A 16,587-nucleotide genomic window follows, 5' to 3' on the forward strand; every position below is an offset into this window, starting at 1 on the left:
GTAAGTTATATATTTGAAGGAGCAGTCTAGTCTCATTAGCATTGTTTCTTCAATGTGACATCCAACAAAGCTAAGATGGTGCCTGCTGGTTCCCCAGCTAACCATGAGAAGTATAAAGTTCAAATACATTGTATGTCTAGGCCTCTTGGTAATTATTACAGCACACTGTACATGCAGGCACTGTTTATCTGCTACTCTCCAAACAGAGGTTAGTGGGGAAAATTGTGACCTTCTTTCTGCTGGTGGCAGGGCTGGCAGAAAGAAAACGGACATAAGAGAAGAAGGTCATAATTTTCCCCACCAACCTCTGCTTGGAGAGTTACTATAGTACATATATATGCAGGTAAGGTATACCTGGATAAACACAGTATGTGCAGTGTGCGTGTGTGCCCATGTGTGTGTATGTGCCCGTGTGTACATGTATTTGCAAGAAAGTTTTAGGTTTATTTTAATTTCTAATTCTTTACTGGTACTTACAATGAAATACTGGTATAATTGGATTTTGGAAGAATTCTTTGCATTCTGTATGTCTAGAAGTAAGACTTATCAGCAACATGTTCCTGATTGAAAGGTAAATTAGCATGCAAAGAGTGATCTTTGTCAAGACAACATTAGCAAATGGGAATACTATTGTCACTCTAACAATTTCAATAAATCAGGACTTGTCCCAACTCCTGAAAGAAAGAAATGAGCAACTACATGCATGTCCGTGTAACGTGCAAGGTATGACATCTACAGCAATTTCAGATTATTTATGAGCGATAAAGCCTAGTATCTGGCTGTGTCCATGTCTCCTGGGGGATAAAAAAATCCTCCTGACGTGTGAGTTCTCTGTGTGTACTACTGCTCTGATCGATAATTGCCCCTGCAAGGTACTTATCTCAGTTATCTCTGGATGCATCCAAGTGAAGAAAAATGGTTGGATCAAAGGACTTGTCATCGCTGTCAGCTTATTTTATCAGCTTAAAGTTAAAGTGCCATCAGGTGAAAGAATATCTTCCATAAGTTTAGACCAAACTTTCTAATCTACTTCTGCACAAAAGGACTTTACATAAACTGTATAAAGCTGTGCATGAATCAAAATCATCAGGTCTCTTTGTTTGATGTTTTAATAAATGATAATACTCTTGATAACGGAGGCCTGCACATTTTGTGACTCCTTACTAGATGTTACTGTAGCAAATATAAGTTAAGAACATAAATAACGTTGTCAGCTGACTTATTGGTAGTTTCAGTCAATTATAGGCAATATCCTCTCTGATTCTTGACTTACTTGTACTGTGTATACAGTGTCCAGACTAAGCCCATTTTAGGAGCACATGTTCCCAAAAATTAGCTGGTACGCCTGGAAACTTTTTCTTAGGAGCACAGTGCTCTCAACAAAACTTACTTGTATATGCCTAAATAATGGACTGCTGAGCTGATCAATCCATTCTTTTTTTAGATTCTGTACTTTTAGTTTTACACGGGACCTTTGCTTTTAGTTACATCCAACCCAAGAGGTATTTTAATTTTCATTCTTCTTGCAAGATAAGAAGGAAGTCATATTTAATGCTTTTTCACCTGTGTGAATTTGTTTCAGTATCAAATTGATTTCTTATGTTGCAAGTTCAATTAACACATTTGTCAATAGTTAACTTTTTTAACATTTAAAAACATATTTTTCAACAATTGACAACAGTAATGCTTGGCCATGGCTGCAGGTACAAGATTCAAGTCAGACTGTTAAATAAAGCAGTTGACTATAAAAGATAGTGTGATTTGTCCTACTTCTCAAACGCAAAGAACAGCCTAAAATTCCACACAACTCTTTTTCACCAACGATGTAGGTCTTTGACTTAGCTGGATCATGCCTTTTCTTTTATAATCTACCAAAATACATTATTTCATTGTTAACATTTTATTGTTAACATTAATCTACAGGAGTATTACTATTTCTTTTATTGTGGTGCGCCTAAATCTTTGCTGGTGTGACTAATTTTTTGGGGTTGGGAGCACAGTGCTTCTAAGTCAAAAAGTCAGTCTGGAGCCCTGAGTTAGAATCCCCTTGGTCAGGAATTCCCAGTACAAATTACCCTGCCATGTCACATCGCTCACTCTCGGTAAATATTTCAAGCTGTTGTCACTGCTACCACATGAAAATCACAATATACACAAAACTGCATAAAAGATTGAATATTACAATTCTTGTAAGTACATCAACAATTTGATTTGTTTCAGAAATTATATGGCACCTAAAGAAAAAAACTATACAAGTCATATACAGCCACCGACGAAAGACAGCGGCTGCTGTCTGAAACGTCTGACCCTTTTCAAATCCATTCAGTTGCTTGAGTAACTGTTATCTTGCATACCTTACTACATGCACCTGGATGTCTAACCTTCATCGATGGTATATGATTATGTTCATGCTATGTAAACATTCACATTTATACAATGTACATTAAAAAAACACAATTTGTGTTGTGCTTCAACAGGTCACAAAGGCAAAACATGCCATTTTGGCACACATAAAAGCATAATGCAGACTGATTTTGACTTAAGACATTTTGATCAACCCTTACAAATTGGTACGATAAACGTTACAATTTTATACAAAATGTCCATGATCTTCTATTTATGAAATTCCTCAAAGGTTGATACAAAAATGACCATGAATTAATCTGTCATAATTTTCTCCCTCCTTCCAAATAACATTCGATCCTCAATAGATCTGCCTGTGATATTCTCTGCCTGTGGAGATGAAACATCAAAGAACTTTATGAAGCAGGATGATGGGAAAAGGGGTCAAGCAAACTTGTATTGTAGATTCTCTAGCGCAAATGTAGCTAAAAGCTATCTTGGTACAGATTACCCCTCTTAACCTTGTGCCTAAAAGTGCTGTGAGGAGGACTGCTATGTGCAAAATGACTACAAGTTATCAGATATTTCCTTGACATTTTTTTCACAAGAAGTACAGTAATATGATTTGGCAGATCAACTGTATCAAGAAAACAATACAGTACTTTAGCAGTTGACAAGGTTGTGATGATGGACCCTGTCTCTAATGTCACGAGTCTATACGCCAGGTAAATATGTAGTTTTGACATTTATCTACTTAGCTAAATGGAAAAGACATTTGTGTGGTGAAAGCACTGGAATATGAAATTTTCCTTCACTTACATCCATAAACCTTCTTCCATACAAAGTCCATATTAGGAAGGACATGAACAAACTGTGATGTACTCCTAGTCTTTATCATTCACATCTATAACTGCCATGATTCTCTGCTGCTAACCTTAAAGGCAATGAGCGGAGATCTGGGAACAGGAGTGACGCACTCATCAGCCTTCCTGACGTCAATGCACACAAGGTGGGCCCCCCAACTCCTCAAGGCACACCTCTCCTGTCTTAAGGAAATTATCTTGCTAGTTCTAACAAGCTCATCTAGTATGGTTCTTACCTGGTTATGTCTCCTTTAAAGGAAGCAATACATTTTTTTCTTTTATGTATTTGTTTTGATAATTGTTTGAATCTATAGCTACTTAATAATAATCTGTGTCATGCTTTTTGCTCGTGTTGATTACTCACCAAGCAGAGGTTGGGTCTCGGCTTATTTTTGACATCTTTTTACTAATTTTAGGCATTTTTGTTGGGCTGTCTATTATGTCACAGTTTCTTTAATATGTCCCCGCCTTGGGGTAAGTGTCTGCTGAGGTTGGAGTTGAGGACATAAAGAAACCTTGACAAAATAGAAATCCTGACAAAAATGCCTAAAATGATATCAAAAACAAGCCAAAACCCAACCTCTGCTTGGAGAGTACATGTTGATATTGTTCCTTCAAGAAAAATTGCTATTACAGACTGTAAATGTGTTGAATATGTAATACACTGTCTCCATAATACGAGGTTTGCCTAAGTTCACGTCTGTACATGTAGATTAGACACAGCCATATATTCAGTCATATATTAGATACAGTTTCATAAATCTGGACACTGCTAACAGATATGGCCGAGGACTGATGCATGGAAACATCTTGGTTCCTTCAAACGGCCAAATATGAAGGCATGTACTATCAGCCTTTTAAAATATGACTTACAGATCTCCAGAAATGACAGGAGGAACAGACACTTTATTCCAACTAGATATTATCTAATGTTACATGCTCCCCAAGGAACTTACTTCAGACCTTTGAGGTAAGCAGTAATCTCAGACTGGTGAAATTAAATGCTTCTCAAATGCATGATGTCTTCTCTATAATCTAGCCAGTTTTTTCTGCCCACAGATTGCAATTTATGTATTTATGACAAAATACAGAAAGATAGGTTTGTCAAACATTACATTCAGTTTATGCCACTTTAATAGCCTGATTTAATTGATAACAGGGCTTGCTTCAAATAGTTGAAATAAGAGTATGCATGTACTATATGTCATGAATCCACAATCATAGCACATTGATAGTTTGAGTTTCATGGCTTGCATATCAAAATCTTACATCAAACTTTCAAAAGAAAGCATAAGAAAGATTACATTCACTGTGTTCTGTTGGCATTAGATATACCCCAAAATTAATTTCTCCCATTGTCTTCATTGGTCTACTGGAAGATTTGCACTTGAACAGTGGCTAAGTTTGCCTGTTGGGAGGATAATCTAGTTCCAACCTCAAATTACCATAACCAGAACACTAAATTGCAGTGATGTACATGTACATGTAATCTGAGCTACAGCCCAGCATATGTTACTTGACACTGAGCAGATAATCTTCCAATTCACAAGAGGGCCAAAAACAAATTTGAAGTGTCTACATACCTATTTACTACATGAATCATTAGCATTCCAGCCATTCTTCCAAGCTCCCATGGTGTTGTGAATAATCTGACAAGGGAAGACCCTGCCAATCTTGACTAAAATGGTTTCAAGGCAGACAAATGCCACTTAAAATTGTTCAAACCTGTACATATTTCTGCAATTTCTTCATAATTTCTTCATATTTAGTAAGAAGAAAACAAACAGAATCTGCCTCCACATGTACACAGTTTACGTATAGGGGACTGGAAATACATCTTGTGGCTGTAAGTTTGGCTCTTTTGAGTTGAACAGCAGGGCTCGAAATCCATTTTTGGGCATAGGCGCACCGGTGCACTGAACCAAAAAATTAGGTGCACAGAAAGAATGTTGAGTGCACAACATAAAATAAAGTATAATGTCAGCAAATATAATCTTAACACTACTTCCTCTCTTAGAACTTCAATCTGTAATTCTATACCTAACTTCAAAATTTAAACAAGTAATACACCAAATAAAGGTTACCTTTGCTTTTTCTTAAACTTAGATTTCCAGAATATGCTGTATACTAATGTACAATTACATTTACCCTATACTATAGTCCACAAGAAATAATCGGGTGCACTGGTGCACCCAGAGTCAAAAATTAGATGCATGTAGCTCCAATTTTGGGTGCACAAAGTGAACATGCACCCACTATTTCGAGCCCTGTACAGTGACATTTTTCTGTTGCAGTTTTGCACCCCAAGGTCAGATATGCCCCACGTCCATATGTTAAATGTTAATGAATAACCTCAAGTCCACCCAAATGTTAAGCATATATAGTATTAGGCCTTTGTGTATGAGATTGATATTATTGCAGGGTAAAATACTAAATTCCCACACATTCAAATGCAAATTGCAATGATGCAAATAATTCTCATGACATGTAGTTTATGCAATGTTATAGACATACAAAACAAAGCTACCAAGTATTAGACCAGACAGAAGCATTCGTTTGTGGAATGTAAACATTGTATGACCCAAAAACATTGTGGGGTCAATACTTGTCAGTTATCAGGTCATCTACAGGTGTCTGGCTACCATTACAACAAGTCCTGCAATAGGATTAACTACTACTCTGCTATCTCGTTGACAACATTTCAGCCATTACTGGCCATATCTATTTCTGAATGGAGCACTTGCTTTAGGCAACGATCTAAGAAGTCTTTGTGTCTGCTCCTGATACCCTTCTTGTCAGCTATGTATCTAGCACAGTACACTAAAATTCTAATCCAACTGGTTACCGGTAGTTACATGACAGCAAGGTCTACTGAGGCCAACAAAGCACATATGGTATCCTTAGCTAACCTGTGGATCTGACACAACAGATGAAAGGAAAGGTAACATTCAGATAATGAGATATGTACCAAACATAAGTCATCTCCTTGCTACAATGTTAATCTTTGCTGGGCACTTCCCATTCTTTATGCCCTTCTTCCAAGCACCTTTAATCAGTAAGATTTATTGTTAAATTAACAGTAATGACTGAGTCACATGCACCATCCTTTGGAAACCTGCCAAGACCTCAGACATCACATCACTCTGTAAAAGCTCACAACAAACATGTTTCCAAAGAAGTGTAAGCTACTTGATCTAAAAGTATAAATGAGGTCATATTCTGTCAGCTCCATTTGTGCTCATTCATAAATCAGCCTTACTGAGGGAAGGATATCAAATAGCCATCTTAACAGTGTGCTTGTATGTGTATCCATGAGATTAAGACTAAGAATAAGAGCTCTATATAATATCTGTAAGATAAAATAAAAGAACCTTATTTTCAGCAAATGTGAAACTGAAAATGAGTAGCATACACACTTTAGAAATTAGATGTTCCTGTAACAGCAATTGATTTCTGTTACTTTATAACCTGAAGATAATAAAGACCAAAGAACATCTTTCTGAAACCAGGAAATTGACTCTTTCCCCAGATTTTAGCTTGTCTGAGCATAAGCATATGTCCAAACAACGAAAAGGAAATCACAGATTTTGCAATTGCCTCCAGACATGACTTCATCCACTTCCTGTTTTCAACTATTTACTTTTTCCTCTCCTCCTTTTGAGTGCAGAGTACAGTATTGATCACAGTCCCTGTTGAATATACTTGAAAACTTGAGAATCATAGCAAGATTTAGAGGGATACTTATTTATTTACTAGCCAGTGTTACACAATCTCTTGCTGTCAGGACTGCTACTGCTAGATGTAGAAGCATGGTTCAGTCAGGCTACTTATTTACAGACAGAATAGACTTGCATTCAAGTATGATTTTGGATTCCTTATTCTTCTCACATTCAGGCCTTGGGCATGGGGTTTATTTCCTGAGAGATACAGTATATCAATATCGTTATGCCAGACTCCTACTGCCTAAAATTTAAGAAATGCACTGACTTCTTGAAAAAGTAAGTTGTATGTGACAAATTTTTCAATTATTTTGCATGAGAACATAATCAAGATTTCCCATGAAAACTCCAAATTATTTTTATTCAATATGGCATTGCTATTCTACAAACAGTTCCTTTAAAGCAATATATCATAAGGCCAGATATTGACAGCTTTTTAGGTGAAATATTCAATATTCAGTATCTGTGCAGCCATCAAACCTAGACTTAAAACCATGAGATACATGTTGAAAATATCACTGTGATATGAATCACCTTGTCATACAAACCAACATGTTTTCCATGCACCTGCAGTCATGCACACAAATCCATGGTTTTCTTTTCCATGGGCAAAGGTTTATTACAGTATAGACCAAATAAAGTTCCCATGTGTGTAACCCAGGGTGTTTTCCTGAAAGACTGCCAAGCCTCTGTATTACATGTATATATACAACAGAGTCCCCTTCAACCCTGTTTAGGCAAGATTTACAAAACAGCGCCTGACACATGCTCCTACCAGATGTTCAGACATGTGCTCTTGAAAATACCAATTTGTCAACAATCTAACACCTACTACTTATCTGATGGTGCATACAAATGCTGTCACACAAGTATAATCAAATCACTCCATAATTATCCATAAGAGTACCCTGTAGGCGTCCTTTTGAATCAAACTGACTTGTTTCTGTAGCCATCAATCAATGTTGTGCAACCCATCATGAATGTAGCAAGGGACCTCTGCAGTTCAAGACATGGAAAGGATGATATTTGATACACATGGCATGGTTTGCCAGACCAATAATATTGTATGTAAAAATTTTGCCAACTATGGTAACCTTTTTTACTTTAGAAAGATCACATCATCTGACCAGGGAATGTGAGAAAACACAAATGAGCAGACAGTCTTGTGGAAACCTCGATCTCCAGCAAAAACAATGCAGAGGAAATATCAAGAGGTGTTTGTTACAACATTAGTTACTGATTGGCTATCTATGTCAATATGGTTTGTTATCATTCTAATTGCATTCTACCATACAAATTTACTGGAAATTTGTGCAAGAGGATCTACGAATATATTACATCACATCGTACTAGAAATATTGACTTGAGTTATACTAGTTATCAATAAAACTCCTATTAGTCCTAGTGACAGTAATGTCAAATTTTCTACAAAGCTGATACCTTTCTTATAATAGAGATGATTCTAGAGTTCTGTGACCTTATACCTTCCCCAAATGATGTTAACCTTTAAAACTGACATATTCTTAAAGTTTCTCATTTATTATACGCAAATAAGGTCTTCATTCACATAACTTATGTCAGTTAATGATCCTCTCTACTCACATCACGTATCACATAAATTTTATAGATACCCATTACAAGTTGATGCCCTTTTGTTTCAATATAGCTCTATTACAAATAGTCGTAGAAGAACCCTATTACAACGTGTGAAAGATATACTAGATTGTAGTGGGAATTCATATCTGCTCTATTCTTGTAATTCATCCAGTGACATCAAGTCAGTTTGTACCACGATAAGGTCCAGAATTACCGATATGTATGCCCAAACTTTTTGTCATAATCTGAGTATGGATATAGGCAAGCTAAGGTTTTATAAGGCATGCAAAACATCATATTCCATGGAAAAATATCTAGAACTAGATGATTTTGATTTACGCTCAGCAATTAGCAAAATTAGGATTAGTGCCCACCCCCTTGAAATAGAGAGGGGGCGGTACAAAAAGCTACCTGTGTACGAACGAACTTGTACATTGTAAATACTGCATGTCAAGCACGGTGGAAGACGAAACACATTTTCTTTCAAGTTGCCCCTTCTACGTTCAAGAAACAAGGGCGCTGTTTGAAGAGGTCACCAAATTTCATCCTAATTTCTCCATGTTAACAGACAAAAGGAAAACTACTCTCCTCTTAACATCACAAAACCCACATATTTTAGAAAAAGTGGGATCTTTCGTCTTCCATTGTCTCGGAAAAAGAAGTCAAACCCAAATAAGATAGAATTAAGTGTTAGTATTTAGACTAGAAAAGTTACTTGCTATATTGCTATATATTGTCTGTCCGTTCTTTCATGTTACATGTACTTGCAATTAGCCTACGGGCAAGAACTTGCAATAATAAACTTACTTATTATAGCATTTTCTCACAATTTGCCAAGTATTGTAACTTCCAAACACCATGAGTATGAAATTCCTGTCATTGACCACTATGGCATTATAGAATTTTCAAATTAATCATGTAAATGAAGTCCAAGAACAATCTATGTATACCTTTCAAAAATTATGACTATAGCGTGTCCAAACCGGAAGTCCAGGTACAGTGGCACTGTGCCATGGAAAGCTAATCACTTTTTCATTTTGTCAACACCAACTAACATACCAAATATCATAAAGATCCATCCACAACTTCTCCAGTTATGCTGTTCACAAACACACACACATACACACAAACACACAGCCCCTAAATCATAACCTTCTTTGCAAAGCGAATGACAAAAGGTACACATTTTCCCATGAAACAGAATAATCCCCACAAAGATGATTACCTTTAGTCACAGTAAGCACAACACTTCTTCTTCTTCCGAAAGTACTAGATTATCAATTACTATCTTAATGTCAAATGATTGAGAGCATGGCTTATACATGTGAATTAACTGTTTGCAGCCATACTTCCATGTACGATAATGATAATTGGAAATAGCATTCTCCTCCACGGCATGACCTACATTCTGAAGGAAACTGTTTTGTTGAGATAACATCTTGAAAACAAGGTGAAAATGCACATCTAACATTGCATCAAATAGTTGCCATCAAATTATGATTTAGGATGCAGGAAAGGGAAGTTCAATATTACATTACCATCTGGACAAGGTATAGGGCCAAGTGTTGTCTTCAACATTTTCTAGCGCTGGAGTTATCTTATAATCTGGACTAGCTCAACAATACTATGGTACTGTATATAATAAATTTCATAACACCATGTTTGACAAAATAATATCTGCATCAGGGGTGCCAAAGAATTCATACGAATTTTACAGAATTCATACGAGTTTTACGGAATACATACGATCCATTACGAGAAACATACAGATTTTAAGGAATTCATACGATCCATTACGTGGAATACATACGATCCTTACTATTTATTTGTTGGGTCACATGACATGACCGCCAAATTCAAGATGGCGGACTCAGGATAACCAGTTCTTCGTACGATATCTTGGCTTTTAAGAGCTTAATGACGTATCCGAGCCAGATAAACTCTGAAAATCTCAAGCTGCACTAAATTAAGACTGATGTAGGCTTAGACCAACTAGGAGGACCAGATAAAGCTAGATTCAGTGCTAGCGCGATGGCCAACAAATTAGTAAGGATCGTATGTATTCCGCGTAATGGATCGTATGTATTCCGTAAAACTCGTATGTTTCTGTGTAATGGATCGTATGTATTCCATAAAATTCATATGTTTCTCGTGATGGATCGTATGTATTCCGTAAAACTCGTACGAATTCCGTAAAACTCATATGAATTCCGTAAAATTCGTATGAATTCTTCGGCACCCCTGTGCATGGGTTTGATGAGATAAACTGATACGATAAACAATTCTTGGTGTGGGTGTTCCCCCGGAAATGTATGACTTCCTGGTTGATGATATTCCCCGAGCCAGGACGATATTTAGTGCCCTGAATAGATAACGTCTGGTCCCTGTTGGGATTGGGGCCAAGGATGGGGCCTTGGCCGCCGCAACATGACACCATACAACATCAACACCTCAGCAGGCAATCTACCGCTCTGCAGGGGTAGGGTTTGCTCAGGAATAAAAGTGCTCTTGTCTTGTACACAATCACAGAGGAAATACATGAGACACAAGATAAAGAAGCTCTGCACGAAATTATGTCTCGAGATGTCGCCATGTAAAGTTACAATACTTCACACACAGCTGAACTAAAAACCTTTAGTTTTATGAAGGACGTTCTACCCAAAGACGTCTTCATAATTTTGTGTAAATCTTGCGTCGTCTGCAAATTTGAGACTTCAGGCAAAAACGTCTGACAAGCAACTGCCTGAGGTTGAGTAATTTTGGCTGGCTTTGTTGCAGACTAGATTGAGTTCCGTCCTTCAGATCTGGACAGACCTGTGTCCGGCAGCAAACAAGGTTTGTCATCCAAGGAACAGACTATTCATTCATTGTAACGTTACACACGTTCAACATGGCCGCAAGAAGCGATCGACTTGCAGCGGGACTCTGGACCGGTTTGTGCAGTGCGGCCCTGCCTGGTGGTGTGTCTTATCTACGTGCTTACCTTGCTCTCGATAGTGGTACACGCAAGCTCCTTGACAGTGTGGACTGTAAGGTCTGTAGCCGATAGGCTGACGGACTCTCTCTGAAGGCCGATTTGAAACTGGAAAGAAATCATCCCCTCCTTGGACCCGGTAGACGTCGTGGAGGCGGTGGCGACGGCGACATTTCCGCTGCTTTCTCCGCCGTTTTCCGTCATTCTGATGACTCTAGGCAGACCTAAAGAATTCAAGGTGATCGGAGAAGCACGCTGTGGTCTAAGAACTGAGGAGGGGAAAATAAGGAAAACGCTAACCCTTCCCACACACAGCGGCACCGAGACTAAGCAAGAGCGGAAATGAAGCCGGTTGGCCGTCTCCTCCTGCCCAAATACGTAAAACCATAATAATGAGATCACGTGACAAGTCCTTCGTGACACATTCAACAGGTAGGCGGGTCCTCCTGCGGTGTACTGTAACCTCACATGGCGCCACATCCGAGTCTCTCGGTCTGTGTTTTCTTCTTTTCACACTGTGAAAAGACACAGTGAACGTGCTATTAGACAAATGACGTTACTTTTTGGTCGTATTCTATGATAAAAGTATACCGACACTAATCTCCAAGCAGATCTAACGGTGGCAAAAACCGTATCCAACTGGCAAAAGGAGTTTTCATAGCCATGGGTGGCTATGAAAACTCATTTTGATTTTGGATACGGTCTTTGCCATAGTTAGATCTGCTTGGAGATTAAACCGACACCGTACTTATATACTACATATGTACTCTTCTCTCTACGTGAATGATATATGTCCGGTTTATTCCTCAGGCATATCATTCTTATGTTAGTCCCCCCCCCCTGTCTTCTTGAGTCCATGGGTTACTGAAAACATGTAATTCTATGTAACGTTACAGTTTATTCCTCTGGCCTATCATTGTCCCCTTTTGCCCGATGCTTGTTATTTGTTTTAGCAAACCAAGGTCTACAGAGTTTCACCGAGGCTAGTGTGACGGTAAGCACGAGTCTCAAAGTTTGCATTATTCAGAGAAAGGAAGACTATGAGTAGATGAGGGAACTGAGAACTATAGATTGCAGTTAGAAATGCCCTTTAGTAGATCTAACTAATCAGATTGTAGGAAATACCAGAAATGATAATTATGATAGGTTATTGATATTGATATATATGACGCATTACCGTTAGTACTTTCGTTCATGATGATGACAATAAAGACTGCCATACAGACGTCAGTAGAGATAATACCAACTTTCATAATCTATGGCATATTCAAGTTCAAAGCGCAGTCACTTTAATCCTGTTTACATCGACATAGCCCTCATGTCTCCTAGAGAAACAGCGTTTGGTTATTCTCTTTTCAAACAGGCGTACAAACTATTAGGCGCGTACATATTGCTGTTGCCAAGCTACAAGGGTTCTGTTTTTGTCGCATGATAAACACGGCATAACTTTATATTACATATTGCGAAATAATACAGTTTCATTCAGTCAATCTATTCAGTCAGGCGAAAATAATTTCAAGATATTCATTTTATTCTATAGACTATCTAATCTATACACTTGTTTTACCTGAACTATGTCAACCTAACAGTTGTCAGAATCGCTTACATAGCTGAAAAAAAGACCGATCATCTTACCTCCATTCTTTTCGAATTTCGTACAAATGCATGTGTCGTTGTGCCCCGTGTTTGTTTGACATACAGCATTATGCGTCGTTTTGATACCTAAGGAATAACCGCCACTCGTCAGAGAGGGCGACGGCCCATGTGTTCATCATAACCGACATAGATTAATGCCAATACCAGGCATCAGTATTGCTAGACGATTCGCTCCATTTTCAGAGGATAGCATTCGCAGCGGGTTAACGTTATTGACGTTGAAAGGAAAATTAACAACAGGAGAAAAAGTGGACAATTTCTCAAAAGAACATCTTAACGACAACCTCACGGTATTGCTGTCTCTGACATGTCTGAGGAAACCGTACACTGATTTTTCAATGCCAACGACGAAACTGTTAAATATTACATGTACATTGCATCACGTTGTCTCTACCAGACTAACCACGCTAGGTATAAGGAGAATGATTTGCCGGGGGAGTTTGGCCACCATAGCATCTACCCGCGGAGGGGGAAATGATTCCCTTCCAGTGGACTGACTCTCCTGACCAATAATAATTCACCTTGTTTTTGCCGATTTTTATAATACCCTTCCCGCTCACTTTCGTAGAATTCAACAGTAATACCCCTGTAGGAAGGCCTGGTGGAGGCTATCTATCACAAGTGAAATCCTTGGTACCTACTCTGGAAAACACTTATCTTGCGCCCACATGCACTTTGCGAGGCAACTTCCGCCCCACGCCGCTCAAACTGAAACTTTATTTCTCACCTCCGGGATGGATTGTCGTTGATTGTCACAATCGACGTCAGTAGACTACTTAACAACTCATGTGGATTACGCTGTGAAAATCAATATCTACGGCGATGTATACGTGTAATAAATGTCGATCTCAAACCCCTACAGTGTCTACACATAGCAAGTTTAAATTTCTATAAAATCCGCACTGGACCACAATCACGTTCAAAGACGAGGTTTTTCCATTCAGCGGGAGGAATGTCACGGGCGAAACCAGTAGGCTAGCAATGGAGCAAAGCCTTAGGCCGTGGCGTAGGATTACAAAACAGCAATTAGAAAAATGACGTCCATTTCGTTATTACAAAATTCACACAGCGTCGTCCGGGTGAGAAGGAGATTGTACTTGATATATATATTCAAAAGAGTCTACTTCATGTTCTGATTGTGACTTTCACCTGTAGACCAAGAAAAACGTTATGTCATGGTCATAATCATGATGGATACGTTTGTCACTCTGCTAGGGAAGGTAGCGAAACACTAATGACATACAGGTTTAGCTGGGTACAAATACTACTGCACCGTGAAAGTCGAGATAGCAGTTTTATCTGATGTGTGAATATGTTTGGCCGGCTAACTCCTCAATCACTCGCCATATTTGACATGCAATTTCTACCATTTTTCGTACCCGAAAGAGGCCATGTGTAGACTACCTTTACACCGTTGATGCGTTGATTTCCCCGAGTCAGTGCTATAGATGATAGGTATAACGTGTTGATTTTTCGTTATTACAAATTGTGGTAAGGAATCGAAGCTAGGATTGATCACACGCCAGCCTCAGGGTACACTGCGCCACGCTCTATGTTCGTCATCGATTACTGAAAGAGAGTGAAGGAAATGTGTTACCGCTTCCTCAAGAAGCTTGATGTTTCCGGGCCTGTGTGTTTGTGTGTGTGTTTCTGAACAGCATAACTCAAAATGGATCTATATGACATTTGGTATGTTGGTAGGCGGGTGTTGGCAAAACGAAACAGCAAGTGATTCAAGTTAAAGCTTGTGGTCCCGATAGCTTTTCGTGGTACTGCAGTAGAACTTCCAGTTTTGATATCTCCCGTTCTTGACATGCTATGAGTCATTATTTTTAAAGGTAGACGTCATCTTGGTAGCCTCTAGCAGGCTCCACAGGTCGCTGGAAAAATAGTAGAAGTTGGTCAGAATAGACAGATAAGACCAGATAACTGTGCCAGAGGAGTTAGCTGTCCAGGGAGTACAGTTCAGGACTATTTTTTCAGCGACCTGTGAAGCCTGGTGGCGGCTAATCTCTTGGACTTGTGGTGTAGGTTTGGGCTCCCAGTAGCTGCTTTTAACTGTAGATGTTGTGACTTTAAAGGGCAATAAATTCAAGAAAGGGTCGACGGATCGTCATGAAGTCATGAGGTGTGTAGATACTTTAAGCGGTGATTGACATAATTAGATGATAATTATGCAAATCAAGAGTTAATTTGCTTACATGATGAGAAAATCTTATAAATCTACGGCGTTCCATGATAGGAATTTCAAATGAGTGACACATGTAGCTGAAAAAGAGACTCTTAGAGAAGAACATCGATAGGTAACAATCATGCAAATGAAGACATTTACCTAACTTATATGAAAATGTCATGATACCATAGTCGTCAATGACGGGACTTTGATACTTTTGAAGGTGGACATCACTAGACATAAATCAAGCAAATCAGGGCCTCCTTTTCATGATTAATTAGAAAATGCAATAACAACCTCCTTTGCTAAGATAAGACTTTTATAGTTTCGACAATTTATGCAAATCAGGGCCTTATTTGCATAATCAATGAGAAATCCTTAGGATACATCAGTTGTAAATGTTATCATTATTTGGTGATAGTATGAGGTCACGAAACTCTAGTTTTCAATAGGCAATAACTCAAAACATACTTCCTGTTCCACCCTTTCCCTAAGCTATACTGCTCTGTCGGGTATTCAATAGTACTAAGTAACAGCAAAATGTAAATGAGATGCGTATTATACATGATGCCAATGATGCAATATGGTGGCTTCTATTAAGAATTTCGGACCTCTCTTTGTCAGTGCAGGTTGGAGAATGTGAGTCATGAGATGTGATCGACTGAAGAATTCAGTCTGACATGTCTGAGCGTGCCTACCCAACATCGCCACTGTGTTACCGTTTACTTCCAAATCATTGTTATAAGAAATATGATTTTAAATAAATGATGGAATTAATTGTTTGCTGTTCACCTTTTCTTATTTGTTGTCAGTTGCACTTATCTCACATCTTTTCCGGCGCAAATACTCTTCAGATAGATAAGTCTGAACAGTGGAAAAGCGTCATCTAGCAATTTCTCTGTATACTCCAGCATCGCGGTGGGTTATGTTGTACTATTTACGTGCGTCATGATCACTTGTGTTTTATGATCTTTTATTCACGCAAATAGGATGCAGGAAAGAGATTCCTTACTTCCACTTTCAACAAATATAGGTGGAGTTCTGCTTCCGAGACGGTGGCTAGCCGGGTTACGTAGAACGGTAGAAGGGTACGTGGTATACTAGTGCGCCAAATTCTCTCTTCAAGTTCAAGTTAGAGCTGTGTAGTACGCAATGATTACTAAGGGCCCATTTCTTTGGTTTAGGTAAAGTTTACGACCGAAGACCGGAGTCAAAGTAGAAAACAATTTATTCCCCGCAAACTTTACCTCCCCCCCCCAGATT

The 16,587-nt window shown here is 38.5% G+C and overlaps 1 protein-coding gene across 5 annotated transcripts in view; it reads right to left on the reverse strand.

The window, feature by feature from the left end:
- The window catches only part of LOC136432881 (serine/threonine-protein kinase D3-like), a 40,803-nt gene extending 28,936 nt beyond the window's left edge, over nt 1–11,867 (reverse strand). For 2 of the 5 annotated variants that reach the window (XM_066424479.1, XM_066424478.1), the window contains exon 1: nt 11,505–11,865. In XM_066424479.1, the coding sequence (XP_066280576.1) occupies nt 11,505–11,699 (195 nt within the window). In that variant the 5' untranslated portion in view covers nt 11,700–11,865. Of the gene's footprint in view, nt 1–11,504 lie in introns of all 5 variants that reach the window. The other 3 variants (XM_066424481.1, XM_066424480.1, XM_066424482.1) reach the window with 3 other exon arrangements.
- Between the last annotated feature and the right edge of the window lie 4,720 nt (nt 11,868–16,587).

This window comes from Branchiostoma lanceolatum, chromosome 4 (assembly GCF_035083965.1).
Source record: "Branchiostoma lanceolatum isolate klBraLanc5 chromosome 4, klBraLanc5.hap2, whole genome shotgun sequence".
NCBI classification, from domain to species: Eukaryota; Metazoa; Chordata; class Leptocardii; order Amphioxiformes; family Branchiostomatidae; genus Branchiostoma; species Branchiostoma lanceolatum.